The sequence below is a fragment of the Humulus lupulus genome, chromosome 5, assembly GCF_963169125.1.
Source record: "Humulus lupulus chromosome 5, drHumLupu1.1, whole genome shotgun sequence".
In the NCBI taxonomy this organism is placed as follows: domain Eukaryota; kingdom Viridiplantae; phylum Streptophyta; class Magnoliopsida; order Rosales; family Cannabaceae; genus Humulus; species Humulus lupulus.
Window position 1 is genome coordinate 184,068,468 of NC_084797.1, and position 13,761 is coordinate 184,082,228.

Consider the following 13,761-nt stretch of genomic DNA (forward strand, 5'->3'; position numbering starts at 1 on the left):
GCCTCCAGTGCCGATATTATGGGCATAAGAAAACTCGCTAATTCTCCTTTAAAAGAAAAGAGTTCCCCTTCTTCTGGTCTGAACTCCACAGTTGTAACGACCCAAATTTACTAATAAGGCTTAAGGACCTTGATTAGTGTGTCGGGAGGGCATAACTGGATTATATGTGATTCAAATGATTAAAAGCATGTTTATATGACTATTTGGATATCTGTGATGCATGACTATGCGTATTAGTATGCATGTAGGCCCTGATTAGGTTAGAAGGGCATATTCATAATTTTGGCCCGTTGATGGCATAAATGTAAATATCTGTGATAAATTGTTAAGACCACATGATTATGTGGATATATTTGTAGCTTGTGACTCGAGGCGATCCTAGTGAGCGGTTTAGCAAAAAAGTCACGGCGGAGATTTATACCTGGCTCGGGGCGAACCTAGGGGTATCTCTGGGAATTTAGGAAATATATTGGAGATTATCTGATATTGAGGAATATAGTTGGGGATTAATTAGGTGTCGGGAAGTAAGCGGTAAATATTAGAGACATTCGAGGAATTAGCGGGAATTGGGTGTAATGACCAAAATGCTCTTAGAATGATTTAATGGCTTAGGATTTATGGGAGGGCAAATTGGTCATTTGAGTTAAAAGCAGAGATAAGTATTTTTTTGCTTTATTGCCTTAGTGGAATGTGTAGAGAGCAGTAGAAGTCTGAAAGAAGGATTGAGACAAAGGAAAAGAAAGAAAGAAGAAAGAAGGAAAAAGAAGAGGTCCTATTTTCTCTCTATCGGTTTAGGACTTCTTCCCCATTTCTTGAAGAAATTTGGAGCTAAAATTCAGAGAAGGGTTCTCGCTTTAAGTTTTGAGATTTCTGTTGTACTGTTGAGTTTTGAGCTTTAAGCTGAACTATGGTGATTTCTTTATTTTGGGGTGCATGTGATTGAGTTTTGTATGGTTGGGTCATATGGGGTGAGATATAGATGTTGGTAGGCTTGTTTTAGAGTTTGGTTGAGGTTTGGAAGAATTTTGAAGGGTTTTGGCTCGAGGAAGTTCGAAGAGGTGAAAATAGGGTGTTGCCTGGCTGTGACTAGCGCTGTAGCGCTAGCCTTAGGGTGCTACAGCGCTAGGCTAGGATGCATGGGGCATTTTTGGCTATGTTTGTAGTGCTATAGCGCCCACTTTAGGGTGCTGTAGTACTACCTTGTTTCCAGAAGGGGATTTTTGGGTTATTTTCTAGGGTTTTTGCTCGGGGGCTCGGGGTTTGATTCCACCACCCCGTTTGGTGGAATTAGGGCTTCCCGAGGGCTCGAGATTGGTCCCGAGATTAGGTTTTGGGATTGAAGTTTGGTGATGATTTTGATCTATGGCTGTGACTAGGTGTATGCTAGGGCTCGGATGGGATCGTGCTTGAGGGTTGAATTGAACAAAGCTATTGGAATCTAAAGGTAAGAGAACTGCACCCGGTTATGTGATTGTGTTGGGACTAAAAGCTCCCTATATCTGTATGATGTCATAGATGGTATTATGCCATGGGACATGTGATAAACGACCTAAGAGTGTCGTAAATAATATTTGCGCATAGGGCGCGACTCAGCCATTGGTAGCTGAGGACAACTTGATATTCACTGAGCTCGGTTTAAGCGGGCCGGAGTCAGTGGGATAAATAGAGGGTGCAGCCTAAGGGCGTTGACCCTGGTTATCATATGTGAATTGGTTATTAGTATGAAATGATGAACTTGGTATGCTGAATACTTGATTAATGTGAAAGTTTGGAATGTTGAGTATATGATTATACTGTATGAGTTATCTAGTTGTTTGTTTGATGATTATGCTCTGTTATTGTGTTTTCTTGCTGTGGATACCAAAAATCCATCAAAAAATAAAAATTGCCAAGGGTGCAAGGCACCCAAGAAGGAGACCTGTATCAACATGTATAAAGTCTTCATATAGACTTCATGGCACCCAAGGAACCGGGTGCCTTACACCATGAGACTTCATATAGGTAGCTAGCCAAGTGCACTCCCGCACCCCTCACAAGGCCAAGCACCTTGCATAAGCAAGGTCCCACGTGACTCGGCTAGCCAAGTGCCGAGGATAGCACGCCTGCATGAGCCTAGGTGTCCTGCCTAGCCAAGTGCTGAAGGTGGCACACCCATGAGGGTCGCACATGGGATTGGTGTCTCACCCTGAGCCTCGCCCAGCGAGGCCATGCATCTCGTGCAGCGAGGCCATGCGTCTCGCGCCTGGCATCTCACCTCGAGCCTCGCCCAGTGAGGCCATGCGTCTCGCCCCAAGCTTCGCGCAGCAAGGCCATGCGTCTCGTCCCGAGCCTCGTGTAGCGAGGCCATGCATCTCGCGCCACGAAGAGGCGCACCATGCGTCTCGCGCCATGAAGAGGTGCACCATACGCCTGGCATCTCGCCCCGAGCCTCGCCCAGCGAGGCCATGTGTCTCGCGTCTCGCTCCGAGCCTCGCGCAGCAAGGCCATGCGTCTCGCGCCACGAAGAGGCGCACCTTGCGCCTCGCTTCATACCTTACATCATACCTCGGACAGCCTCGTGCAGCGAGGCCAAGTGCCTCACGCAGGGAGCCCAAGTGCCTCATGCAGGGAGCCCAAGTGCCTCGCGCCTAGCACCCCATTGGCCACGCACCTAGGGCCTCGCGGCATGGGTATCGCGCCAAGCACCCCTTGACCACACACCTAGGGCCTCATGGCATGGTTCTCGTGCCAAGCACCCCTCGGCCATGCACTTAGGGCCTCGCGGCATGGGTCTCGCACCAAGCACCCCTCGCCCACACACCAAGGGCCTCACGACATGGGTCTCGCGCCAAGTGCCCCTCGCCAACACACTAAGGGCCTTGTGGCATGGGTCTCGTTCCTAGAACCCTTCGGCCACGCACCAAGGGCCTTGTGGCATAGGTCTCGCGAGGTGAGATCCTAATCTCATACACAGGCATCATGCCTCACCATACATGCAGCAGGCCTCGTTGAAGAGGCCTTACCTCTCTTCCTGAGGTAAGTGCCACCAACGGGGCACCACTCTCCCTGGGAGTCCCATGCGATGTAGGATTAAGGGCCTCTTGGACATGCAGTCGAGGAAGGTCAAAAAGGGCCTCACAACAATTCGACATGAAGTCAGAAGAGATACAGAATGAGCATACAGACCAAGAAGAGCCAGGGTACGGATACGATGTCCATGTCGGACAGGTAGTGGCAGTACATGAATGGTATATGGTTAGGACTCCATCAACATGCTTATGAGGTCCGTACCCGACAAGTGGTGGAGGCATAACGTGGTACCAAGACAGGAGTACTTTTGCAGACCCCTGACACGTACCAGAACAGACCACCACTCTTCCAACACCACTACCACTTGTGCCATTATCCTGACAGTGTACTCATGTACTATTTTGTCCAGAGGGACCACCATGTATAAGAGTCCATTAGAGCCCAGCTATAAATAGAGCTTTACCCCTCAGAATGAAGGGTTGGAAAATTCATTGTAGGCTGAAGCTATTAAGGAATATACAGTTTTTACTCCATTGTTGATCTATGTTTATCCTTCCATAAGTCCATTCTAAGTTCTTATCTAAATATCACCTTATTTACCTCTGAGTTTTCTGATCTAATTTCGTTGACGAGATTTCACCGTCAACAGTTTGGCGCCGTCTGTGGGAAGAACAAGCATCAAGCCAACGTTCTTTCATCACTTCCAACAAAGAAAGATGCTAAGACGTTCAAAATGCCTACGGAAAATACAAGATGATGTGGTTCGCCGGGACAGAGTAGAGCGGAGGGCTTCCAAGAGAGACCCCCCTCGCCTAAGCATGGAGGTAGACCAGAGGAACCTCTTCCCCCAAGGGAGGAGAAGGAAGCATCGTGCCCAGCTATCCGGCCAGACGGAGGTCATTCAGAGCTGCCAGTGCATCCACTTCACCGGCCCCCGGTGGCACCACGCTCAGGCCACCAAGACCCAGGTCCATCAATGCACGGGCCAGACAAGGATCCCGGGGTACGCTCGGTAAGTTCCAGCTCAAGGACTCGCTTCTACAAAGATGAGATTCACGAGTTACATAAAAAGACTCGAAGGCTAGAAACCATGATAGAGAACACGTAGGAGGTCTTAAACGACCTATTGCAAAGAAAGTCAAGCATAACCCTTCCTAAGCGTAAAGAAAAGGAGCATGAAAAAGGGGAAAACACTGTCCCCATATAGGATGGGGGAACTCAACTCTCCACCAATAAAACTCCCTCGAAAAGGTCCAATGGGGGACCTAGGCCGATGAAATGCCCCCAGGAGCAAAGGCGGAAGTAAGACGATGGTCGTAAGAATGAAGCAGAAGTCACCTCAAAAGAAGCGCCCCCCGCGGTTCCCCCGAGGAACACAACCAAAGCAAGGGTTCAGTTGAGGACCCGCGAGACTCCTAAAGCAAAAAGAGGAGGGGACTAGACACAAAAATGCGAAGCCCTCGAGGCAAGATTACCACTGCACTTGGGGGGCACAAAGATGGCGAAGAATTTGACAGTGATTCGCCCTTCACAAGGGAGGTCTAGGCTGAGCAAATGCCCACTGGTTTCAGAGAGCCTCTCATGACTCCGTACGAGGGTACTACAAAACCCAAAATATCACTTTAGACTCTTTCAATAACTTGATGAGGTTAAGAGGGGTCAACAACAGGGCAAAGTGCCATTGCTTTGTCGTTACATTTAAAGGAGTGGCTTACAAGTGGTTCAAGAGGTTAAGGCCAGGAACAATCAAGTCATGGCAGCAATTCTCTGACGATTTTCTTCAGCAACACCATGCAGCCTGTGATTACGTCATGCCAATTACCAGCCTTGCTAACATAAAATAAGGCGAGAATGAAAGTCTGAAGAGTTATATCCATAGGTTCAATATAGAAGCAACAAAGGTGGGAAGTTTAACTAAAGTGGAGCTCAAGATGGCTATTACAACTGGAGTTCGTCTAGGAAGCAAGTTATGGGGTAACATGCTCAAGAGAGAAGTTTCAAGTTTAGACGATTTCTTCGAGAGAGCACAGAAGTACATACGTGTGGAAGAGGGCCATAAGAACACGCAGGTTGAAGAAAGTGAACCTTCCTCCAGTCGCCCTACTACCGATACGTCTGAAGATTTCATATAGAAGGGGGCGTCGTGCTAGAGGGGTTGCTGACCAAGTTTAAGATTGAACGAGGACCATCTAGCCATGAAAGTCCCGACCCGAGGGGAGATCACCTCAGAAATCGTAAAAGGGTCTCAAAGTAGACGCTAGCAAAAAGGGTCTCAAAGTAGATGTTTGCAACAAGGGTCTCAAAATAGACGTTTGCAAAAAGGGTCTCAAAGTAGACACTTGCAAAAAGGGTCTCAAAGTAGACGCTAGCAAAAAGGGTCTCAAAGTAGATGCTTGCAACAAGGGTCTCAAAGTAGACGTTTGCAAAAAGGGTCTCAAAGTAGACGTTTGCAAAAAGGGTCTCAAAGTAGACGCTTCCAAAAAGGGTCTCAAAGAAGAGGCTTGCAAAAAGGGTCTCAAAGAAGACGCTTGCAAAAATAGTACTATGCCTAATGATGAGAAGGACGCTTCTCGCAAGAAATAACTCACACGTGCAAAAGTATGTAAAAGGATAACTTGAACCCAAGGGGTCAACATATCCTTATAGATACAATCAAGGTGCACCAAAGAGAGACCTACCGAACCCCCTTTCGCGTGGGTTCCAAAGGACCTCGAGCATTATAAATACAAAAAAAAAAAAAGATAATAAAAAAAAGAGAATAATAAAAAGGAAGAGAAGAGTCTACAAGAATGCCTAAAGGCCTCCTTATAGACTAGGGGGCAAGTGTGGATACCAAAAATCCATCAAAAAAGAAAAATCGTCAAGGGTGCAAGGCACCCAAGAAGGAGGCCTGTATTAACATGTATAAAGTCTTCATATAGACTTCAAGGCACCCGAGTCCTTTACACCATGAGACTTCATATAGGCAGCCAGTGAAGTGCACTCATGCACCCCTCACAAGGCCAAGCACCTCGCATAAGCGAGGTCCCACGCGACTCAGCTAGCCAAGTGCCGAGGATAGCACGCTCGTGTGAGCCTAGGTATCTCGCGCAGCCAAGTGCTCGCACATGGGATCGACATCTCACCCCGAGCCTCGCCCAGCAAGGCCATGCGTCTCGCGCCACGAAGAGGTGCACCATGCGCCTGAAATCTCTCCCCGAGCCTCGCGCAGAGAGGCCATGCGTCTCGCGCCTGGCGTCTCGCCCCGAGCCTCGCACAGCAAGGCCATGCGTCTCGCGCCTGGCGTCTCACCCTGAGCCTCGCGTAGCGAGGCCATGCATCTCACGCCACGAAGAGGTGCACCATGCGCCCGGCGTCTCGCCTAGAGCCTCGCCCAGCGAGGCCATGCGTTTCGCACCTTGTGTCTCGCCCCGAGCCTCGGGTAGCAAGGCCATGCATCTCGGGCCACGAAGAGGTGCATCATGCATCTCGCGCCATGAAGAGGCGCACCTTGCACCTCACTTCATACCTTGGACAGCATCGCACAGCGAGGCCAAGTGCCTCGCGCCTCACGCATAGCACCTTATTGGCCACGCACCTAGGGCCTCGCGGCATGGGTCTTGCACCAAGCACCCCTCGGCCACGCACCTAGGGCCTCGCAGCATGGGTCTCACTCCAAGCACCCCTCAGACATGCACCTAGGGCCTCGCGGCGTGGGTCTTGCACCAAGCGCCCCTTGCCCACACACCAAGGGCCTCGCGACATGGGTCTCGCGGCAAGTACCCCTCGCCCACACACCAAGGGCCTTGTGGCATGGGTCTCACGCCTAGAACCCTTCGGCCATGTACCTATGGCCTTGTGGCATAGGTCTCTCGAGGTGAGATCCTAATCTCATACGCAGGCATCATGGCTCACCACACAAGCAGCAAGCCTCGTTGAAGAGGCCTTACCTCTCTTCCTGAGGTAAGTGCCACCAACGGGGCACCACTCTCCCTATGAGTCCCATGAGATATAGGATTAAGGGCCTCTTGGAAATGCAGTGGGGGAAGGTCAAAAAGGGCGTCACAACAATTTGACATGAAGTCAGAAGAGATACGGAATGAGCCTACAGACCAAGAAGAGCCAGGGTACGGATACGGTGTCCATGCCGGACAGGTAGTGGCAGTACATGAATGGTATATGGTTAGGACTCCCTCAGCACGCTTATGAGGTTCGTACCCGACAAGTAGTGGAGGCATAATGTGGTACCAAGATAGGAGTACTTTTGCAGACCCCTGACACGTACTAGAACAGACCACCACTCTTCCAACACTACTACCACCTGTGCCATTATCCTGACAGTGTACTCATGTACTATTTTGTCCAGAGGGACCACCATGTATAAGAGGCCATTAGAGCCCAGCTATAAATAGAGCTTTACTCCCCAGAATGAAGGGTTGGAAAATTCATTGTAGGCTGAAGCTATTAAGGAATATACAGTTTTTACTCCATTGTTGATCTATGTTTATCCTCCATAAGTCCATTCTAAGTTCTTATCTAAATATCACCTTATTTACCTTTGAGTTTTTCGATCTAATTTCATTGATGAGATTTCACCGTCAACACTTACTGGGCCTTGGCTCACGGGTGCTACGTGGTGCAGGTAAAGGCAAGGGCAAAGTGGACCATTCCTAAGACGGAGAGCTTTAAGGCTGAATGTACATAGTCAGTTAATCAGCCGCCACGGCCGAGGAGTAGTACAGGACGAGAAAAGCCTAAATTTCTATTTTGCCCTTAGAGTGGCTAGTAGCTGTACTTTTATCCTGAAATTTTGTAAACCGTCTTTAAATGTTATTACTTTTGGGTTCCCATGTAAAAATGTTTGGTTATAAGGAATGTAGATTTTGTGGCCAAAATATTTTAACCCTAGTTCGACTACAGTTTTGGTAACACATTTCTAACTAAATGACTTGATTAGCAAGTCTTGCACCTTTATAAACACACAGTGTAACGGTCTTGGCTATCCAGGGCATTACAACAGTCTTTTTCCGACAGTCAATCGTTGCTCCATGTTTGGATAACCAATCCTTGCCAAGTATGGAATCATAATATGGTATACTTGGTTCTATAAGGTCTGCCAGGCACTCCCTGCGCTCTATTGTTATAGGTGCTGACTGCAACCACCTGGTTGACATCATCATGTCTCCTGACGGTAACATTGTACTAAAACTATGCTCTACCAATTTACAAGGCATACCCAACTTATCAATCATATTCATTGAAACATAGGAGTGAGCCACTCCAGAATCAATAAGGACTCTACACATCATACCAGTTATAGAGAGTTGACCTATGAATATGGTGTTGCTGTTGGCTGCTTCATTCCGAGTTAAGGCAAAAATCTGTGCTGGCACCAGATTGATGTTATTATTATGTCCCACTTTCCATTGTGGGAAATCCTTTCTTAGATGTCCTACTTGAACGCACTTGAAACATTTGTTGGTGCCAGCTTGAAATTCTCCCAGGTATCTTTTCGAGCATTTAGGACAAGTGGGGTGCTCTACTTTGTTGCTTTGGTGATTCCCATGGTTCCGATCATTATAGCGAAAGTTGCGGTTGTTAGGGTGGTTCTGAGTGTTGTAACTATTGTTATTCGTGGCCGGGGGTCTCAGTCTCTTATCAATGCCACTATTCTGCCCTTCATTAGCTTTCCTCTTGTTGCCCTCATTGGAGCCCTTGTTTCGATAGGCCTCTCTTCTGGCAGCATTGTCTTTGCATATTCAATCCTCCAAGTATTCTGCCTCAAGTGCCCTATCTAGTACTTTGGCATACCACTTCAGTACTGGTCATCTTAACGTCCCTAGCAATCATAGGTTTGAGTCCCCTCATGAACCTTTGGACTCACAGAGCTTCAGTTGGTACAACTTCAGGAGAAAATTTTGCCAACCTATTGAACTTCTGTGCATAATCAGTGACATATAGATTTCCCTGAACCAAAGTCACGAACTCATCTACTTTGGTTGCCAACACGGCCGCACTGTAATACTTCTTGCTAAAAGCCTGGAATTCTGCCCAAGTCATGGTATTCAGATCACAGGTATGTTTAACTACATCCCTGTTAGGAGTGTGTCCTAAAAGCATGTAAAGACATTTGTCTTTTTAATGAATAAATAAATACAATAGTTTATTATTATTGTTATATTTAGATTGTTAAATTATTGTTTGAATAATTTTGAAAATATCATAAAAATTCCATATTCATTATTGAGGATGTGATCTTGTATTGGTACGAGAGAATTAAGACCACATGAATGAATAAAAATAGTCAACAACAACAGATTAAAGTTATGGAATTCTATAATTGGAGTTGTAAGTACAGTTTACTGAGTATCATAATGATACAAATAATCTAGATTCGGATTATTGATGTGGAAAGACATCTCGGTAAAGGTACTTTATATAATATGATTATATATGACATGGACCGATATGAATTAGAGTCTTTATCCAAAAACCATTTAACAATAAATACATGTAATTCGTATCATAACTGATGATCATTTATAGATTAACCTAAATCCTGAGTGTTCATGAACTCCTGTTCATGTTTATTAAATCTTTTGATTCATTCGTCAAGGTCTCTTCAAAGAATGACGCTAATGAATTTTGTTTTGGAGATTTAATATCATGGATGGCTGGGAACATGTATCAACAATACGGAATCTAATCTTTCCTAACGGATCGTATATTAGTTCCCTTAAGGGTTAATTCTGGAACTAAATGATTTTGAGCTCAAATCTATAATTAGATTATAGATTAATTATTCACTAGTGAATTAATGGTACTTAAGGAATAAGAAGTAAATTAGAAAGGTTAAATGGTAATTCTTCCATTCTAATTTATGAACTAATTAATTAGAGGGTTGAACTATTGTAAGATGGTTATATCAATGGACGACTTAAGAAAAAGATTTCTGTAAAAGTATATCTATAACATAAAGAGTGCAATTATGAATTTATAGTGGAGTAATATCAGAATTACTAAATTAACTATTATAATTAAAGAGTTTAATTATTTAGTTTCAATTTATTGGAGCTTAATGTTATAGGTCCATGGTCCTCGAAATGGCTCAAACCATCACTGTCAAAGGCAAATACAAAAAATGGGCAAAAAGGACTTATGTGATAAGTAAAAATATTTTTCTATGTATCAAACATAATTATTGTTTAATTACGTGCAATTAATTAATTAAGAATTAATTAATTATTTGATTTAACAAAAATATAATTAATTTTGAATTAATTTATTTTTGGAAATTTTGGTATTTAAATAATAATAAAAATTGGAAAAAAATCACATGCCATCACAGGCATGTGGTACATGTGTGGCACAGTGCACAGGGACTGTGCTACACGCATAAGAGAGTTTACTCAGTCTCTTGATTCCACAATTTTAGTTATTTAAATATTAAATAAATAATGAGATATTTTAATATGATTAAAATATTATTATTTAAACAAAAATATGATAACTGATCAGTTATTTTGAATAATATCTAGGAATCTCTCTCAGAGAAAGAGAACAGTGACAAAAACTAAAGTCATTGTTCTTCACAAAACCTAGGTCCAAACTTTATCAGATCTCATGTGTTGAGAACATCTGATAAATAGTTTATTGCCTATTATTTATATAGCGAGCCCACACTCGTTCTTTGTGTGCCTGAGAACATTTTGGAAGATCTTGGTGTGAGATCTCGAGGATTTAGCCATACCAAAAGATAATAGCAAGGAAGGACCTGAGGTAATTTTTCTGTTCATGTCCTTGATTCAATATATATATATATGCATGTGAAGAAGTAGATCTAGAAATCTTATGGGATTAATCTAACAATTTGATTGTTGTTCCGCTGCGTATAATCTCTGATTTGATCAATAAAAACCAACAATCCCACCATATCCGTGCATTCAACTTGAGTAAATGGACTGCACATGAGATTCTCTAGCGATCATTTAACTCCATACGATCGAAGATGGCCTTGACCGACCTTAACCAATCCTCCGCCACCATGGGATCAACTTTCCCTTCAAAGGTTGTTGGGGCTTGTTTTTTAAAACGTTCATACATTGGCTCAAACCCATAAGTCACAGACAGTGGTGCAGGTGGTGGTGTTGGCAGCTGAGGCTGCACCACTGGTACTTGAGGCACTTGGGGCACTTGGGGCGCTTGCCTAGCATGTGCCAATTCCTCATCTCTCAGTCTTAGTTGTTCTCTCAACCTTGCTACCTCTACGGCCAAATCCACAGATGGTGTTGCTGGAGGTGCAGGTTGGACTGATGGCATTCCTATGTTAGGGGTTGTCGTGGCCTTAGACCTTATGGAGACACCCTTTCCTCGGCCTCTTCCTCTTCCCTTGCCTCCTCTTCCTCTAGTCGACATTATGAGATTATAAGGCACCTAAAGAAAATCATAAGGGAGGATAATCACATAATGGTTTGATAGATATTCGTGAAAATCATATATTTAAATCCATGTCATTTAGAGTTTGCAAGAGGAAAATATTAAACCATAGCATTCAAAGTGTTTTAAATTATTCCAAAATTCAAACAACTCATAAAGTGTTTATTAACCAAAAACATAAATCCTTAGGGTCTTAAAAAAATCCCATCTTATTCATTAATGTTTCATGGAACGATCTACGCGATAGACTCTAGTACTCAACTGTGGACTCGTCTCCCGAGCTGTAATCAAAGATGTCCTCTGGGATGTGGAAGTAGTCGGGAGTGCTCGCCATCACCCTCATCCTAGCAGTCACTTGTGGTATGGCATGAACTACTTCCTGACATGCCGAGACTCCTTCCAAATCGTGTGCCCTCTCCAAACGCTCCTCCATCTCTCCGTTATCCATCTTTACCATAACCAGCTCCTGATGACTAAATTCATAGTTTTCCATAAGATCGTATATCACATACTCTATGGTGCTCAAGTCTAGGTCGTCCTGAACGGCATTGTGCCATGCTACGTCTAACTGGATAAGGGCCTCAGAGTACATCGACAATGCTTCCCTTAACACCCAATATTCCTCTCTAGGCCATAGCAATTCTCCTCTTTTGTTCATGATTCCTTGCATACGATCGCAAACCACCGTCGTTGTTTTCAACACCACAATTATCCAATCGTAGGGGTCCTCCTCATGCTGGACCTTGGGTATTGCGCAGATTTCCTTAAGTAGCTATTTCTTAGTGGTTTTTATAACGGGAGGCATCTTACTATACTGCAGTAACAAAACTATAAAATTAAATACAACAAAAACAAATAATAGCACAAAAAACAAATACTTACGACGCGGTGATGTGAGATTTTCCCGTATTTAGCGTGTATGGGGAGAGTCCTTGGAAACATGGACGACCGTATTTGATACTATTTGTAAAATGCCCTAAACTAATACCTTGTAAAACATCTTCATCCTCATAAACTTATAGAAGAAAACCACTTATTATATGAAAATTTCAGTGGGGCCTTGCTAAAACATGCAAGTTGGGCCCAACAGTTTAAAATAAAATAAAACTTCTCATGCAATGTTTTAAAAATAAATATAGTTCACGTCCCAGTAACAAGTTTGGAAATCAAAATAAAAACATAACATCATCCTTTAAATTTTTGGCGTTTTAAGCTGATCGTTTGTTCGCCCATAGGATACCCCCACGTCATACACATACTGACATTGGAACTCCCCACATCACCACGCGTGCCAATGAGAAACCCTACTTTCTACCTGGAAGGAAAAGTAAGGGGGTGAGCTAAAAGCCCAGTAAGGAAGTACAAACAGCACACAAGTAAACACAACAAAACATATTCACATCCATACATCGTTATACATCAGACTTAACTTCATCATCATACGTCATCATCATAAGCATCGTCACCATAAACATCATCATAAGCATAAACATTATCATCATAAACATCATCATCATATCTTTGTGAACATGGACCCCTATCTTGTCCATGTCACATCTTGAGGTAAACAGGAGGCTCTGATCCTTGAATAACCTCAGCGCGTTTGCTCTATGAGTTACATCTTTATATCCTTAGTAACTCAGGTTACGTCTTAGATCCTTAGTAACCCATTTGTTGTGTCGCGTTCATCATGCTAACAACCATTTACATATCATACAATATAAAGACATACATGCAATCTAGTAGCATCAATACAAAAGGGATATACACGATTCATCAAATATCACCATATCAATTAACAACAACATTTCATACTTCATATCACAAGGTATATCATCATACATAACATTTATCTTCATACAAACCAACCTTACCATTCATATCATAATTAAAAAAAAAATCTATCTAACTTCCTTACCTCAAGTCCGAGCAAAGAAAAAATTGAACAACTTCACAACGGACCCATAACCATAATCAAATAGCATTCCTTAGTATCACATAAGAATTTCTTGTGCCCAACTTATATACCCCATGTCTGCATGGGCCATGCACACATGGTGAAATCTACACATATTTTCCAAGCAGACACATTTTATACATTAAAACCACAAAAAGAATAATGCAACTTCTACCGGTGAAACATGCATAGTTTTCAAGTAAAAATCATATGGTTGAATATTAGACATATTTTTTAACGTAAAAGTGCATTTGCATGCGACATGCATATGTGGGAATATTTTTAAAAAGTGACGGTAAAAACGATAATTTCTACGCGTTTATTTTTATCATTTTTCAAAATAAGGGTTTAGCAACATACTTTCTCACCATTATTTATTT

General features: G+C 43.5%; 1 protein-coding gene across 1 annotated transcript; it reads right to left on the minus strand.

Annotated features, from left to right (window-relative positions):
• Positions 1 to 7,785: 7,785 nt before the first annotated feature.
• LOC133779754 (uncharacterized) lies at positions 7,786 to 9,048 on the minus strand. Its single transcript, XM_062219671.1, has 3 exons — positions 8,873 to 9,048; positions 8,087 to 8,724; positions 7,786 to 7,790 (listed from the first exon to the last, which is right to left on the minus strand). Exons 1-3 carry the CDS (start codon positions 9,046 to 9,048, stop codon positions 7,786 to 7,788), a joined length of 819 nt encoding a protein of 272 aa, XP_062075655.1.
• Positions 9,049 to 13,761: the final 4,713 nt, after the last annotated feature.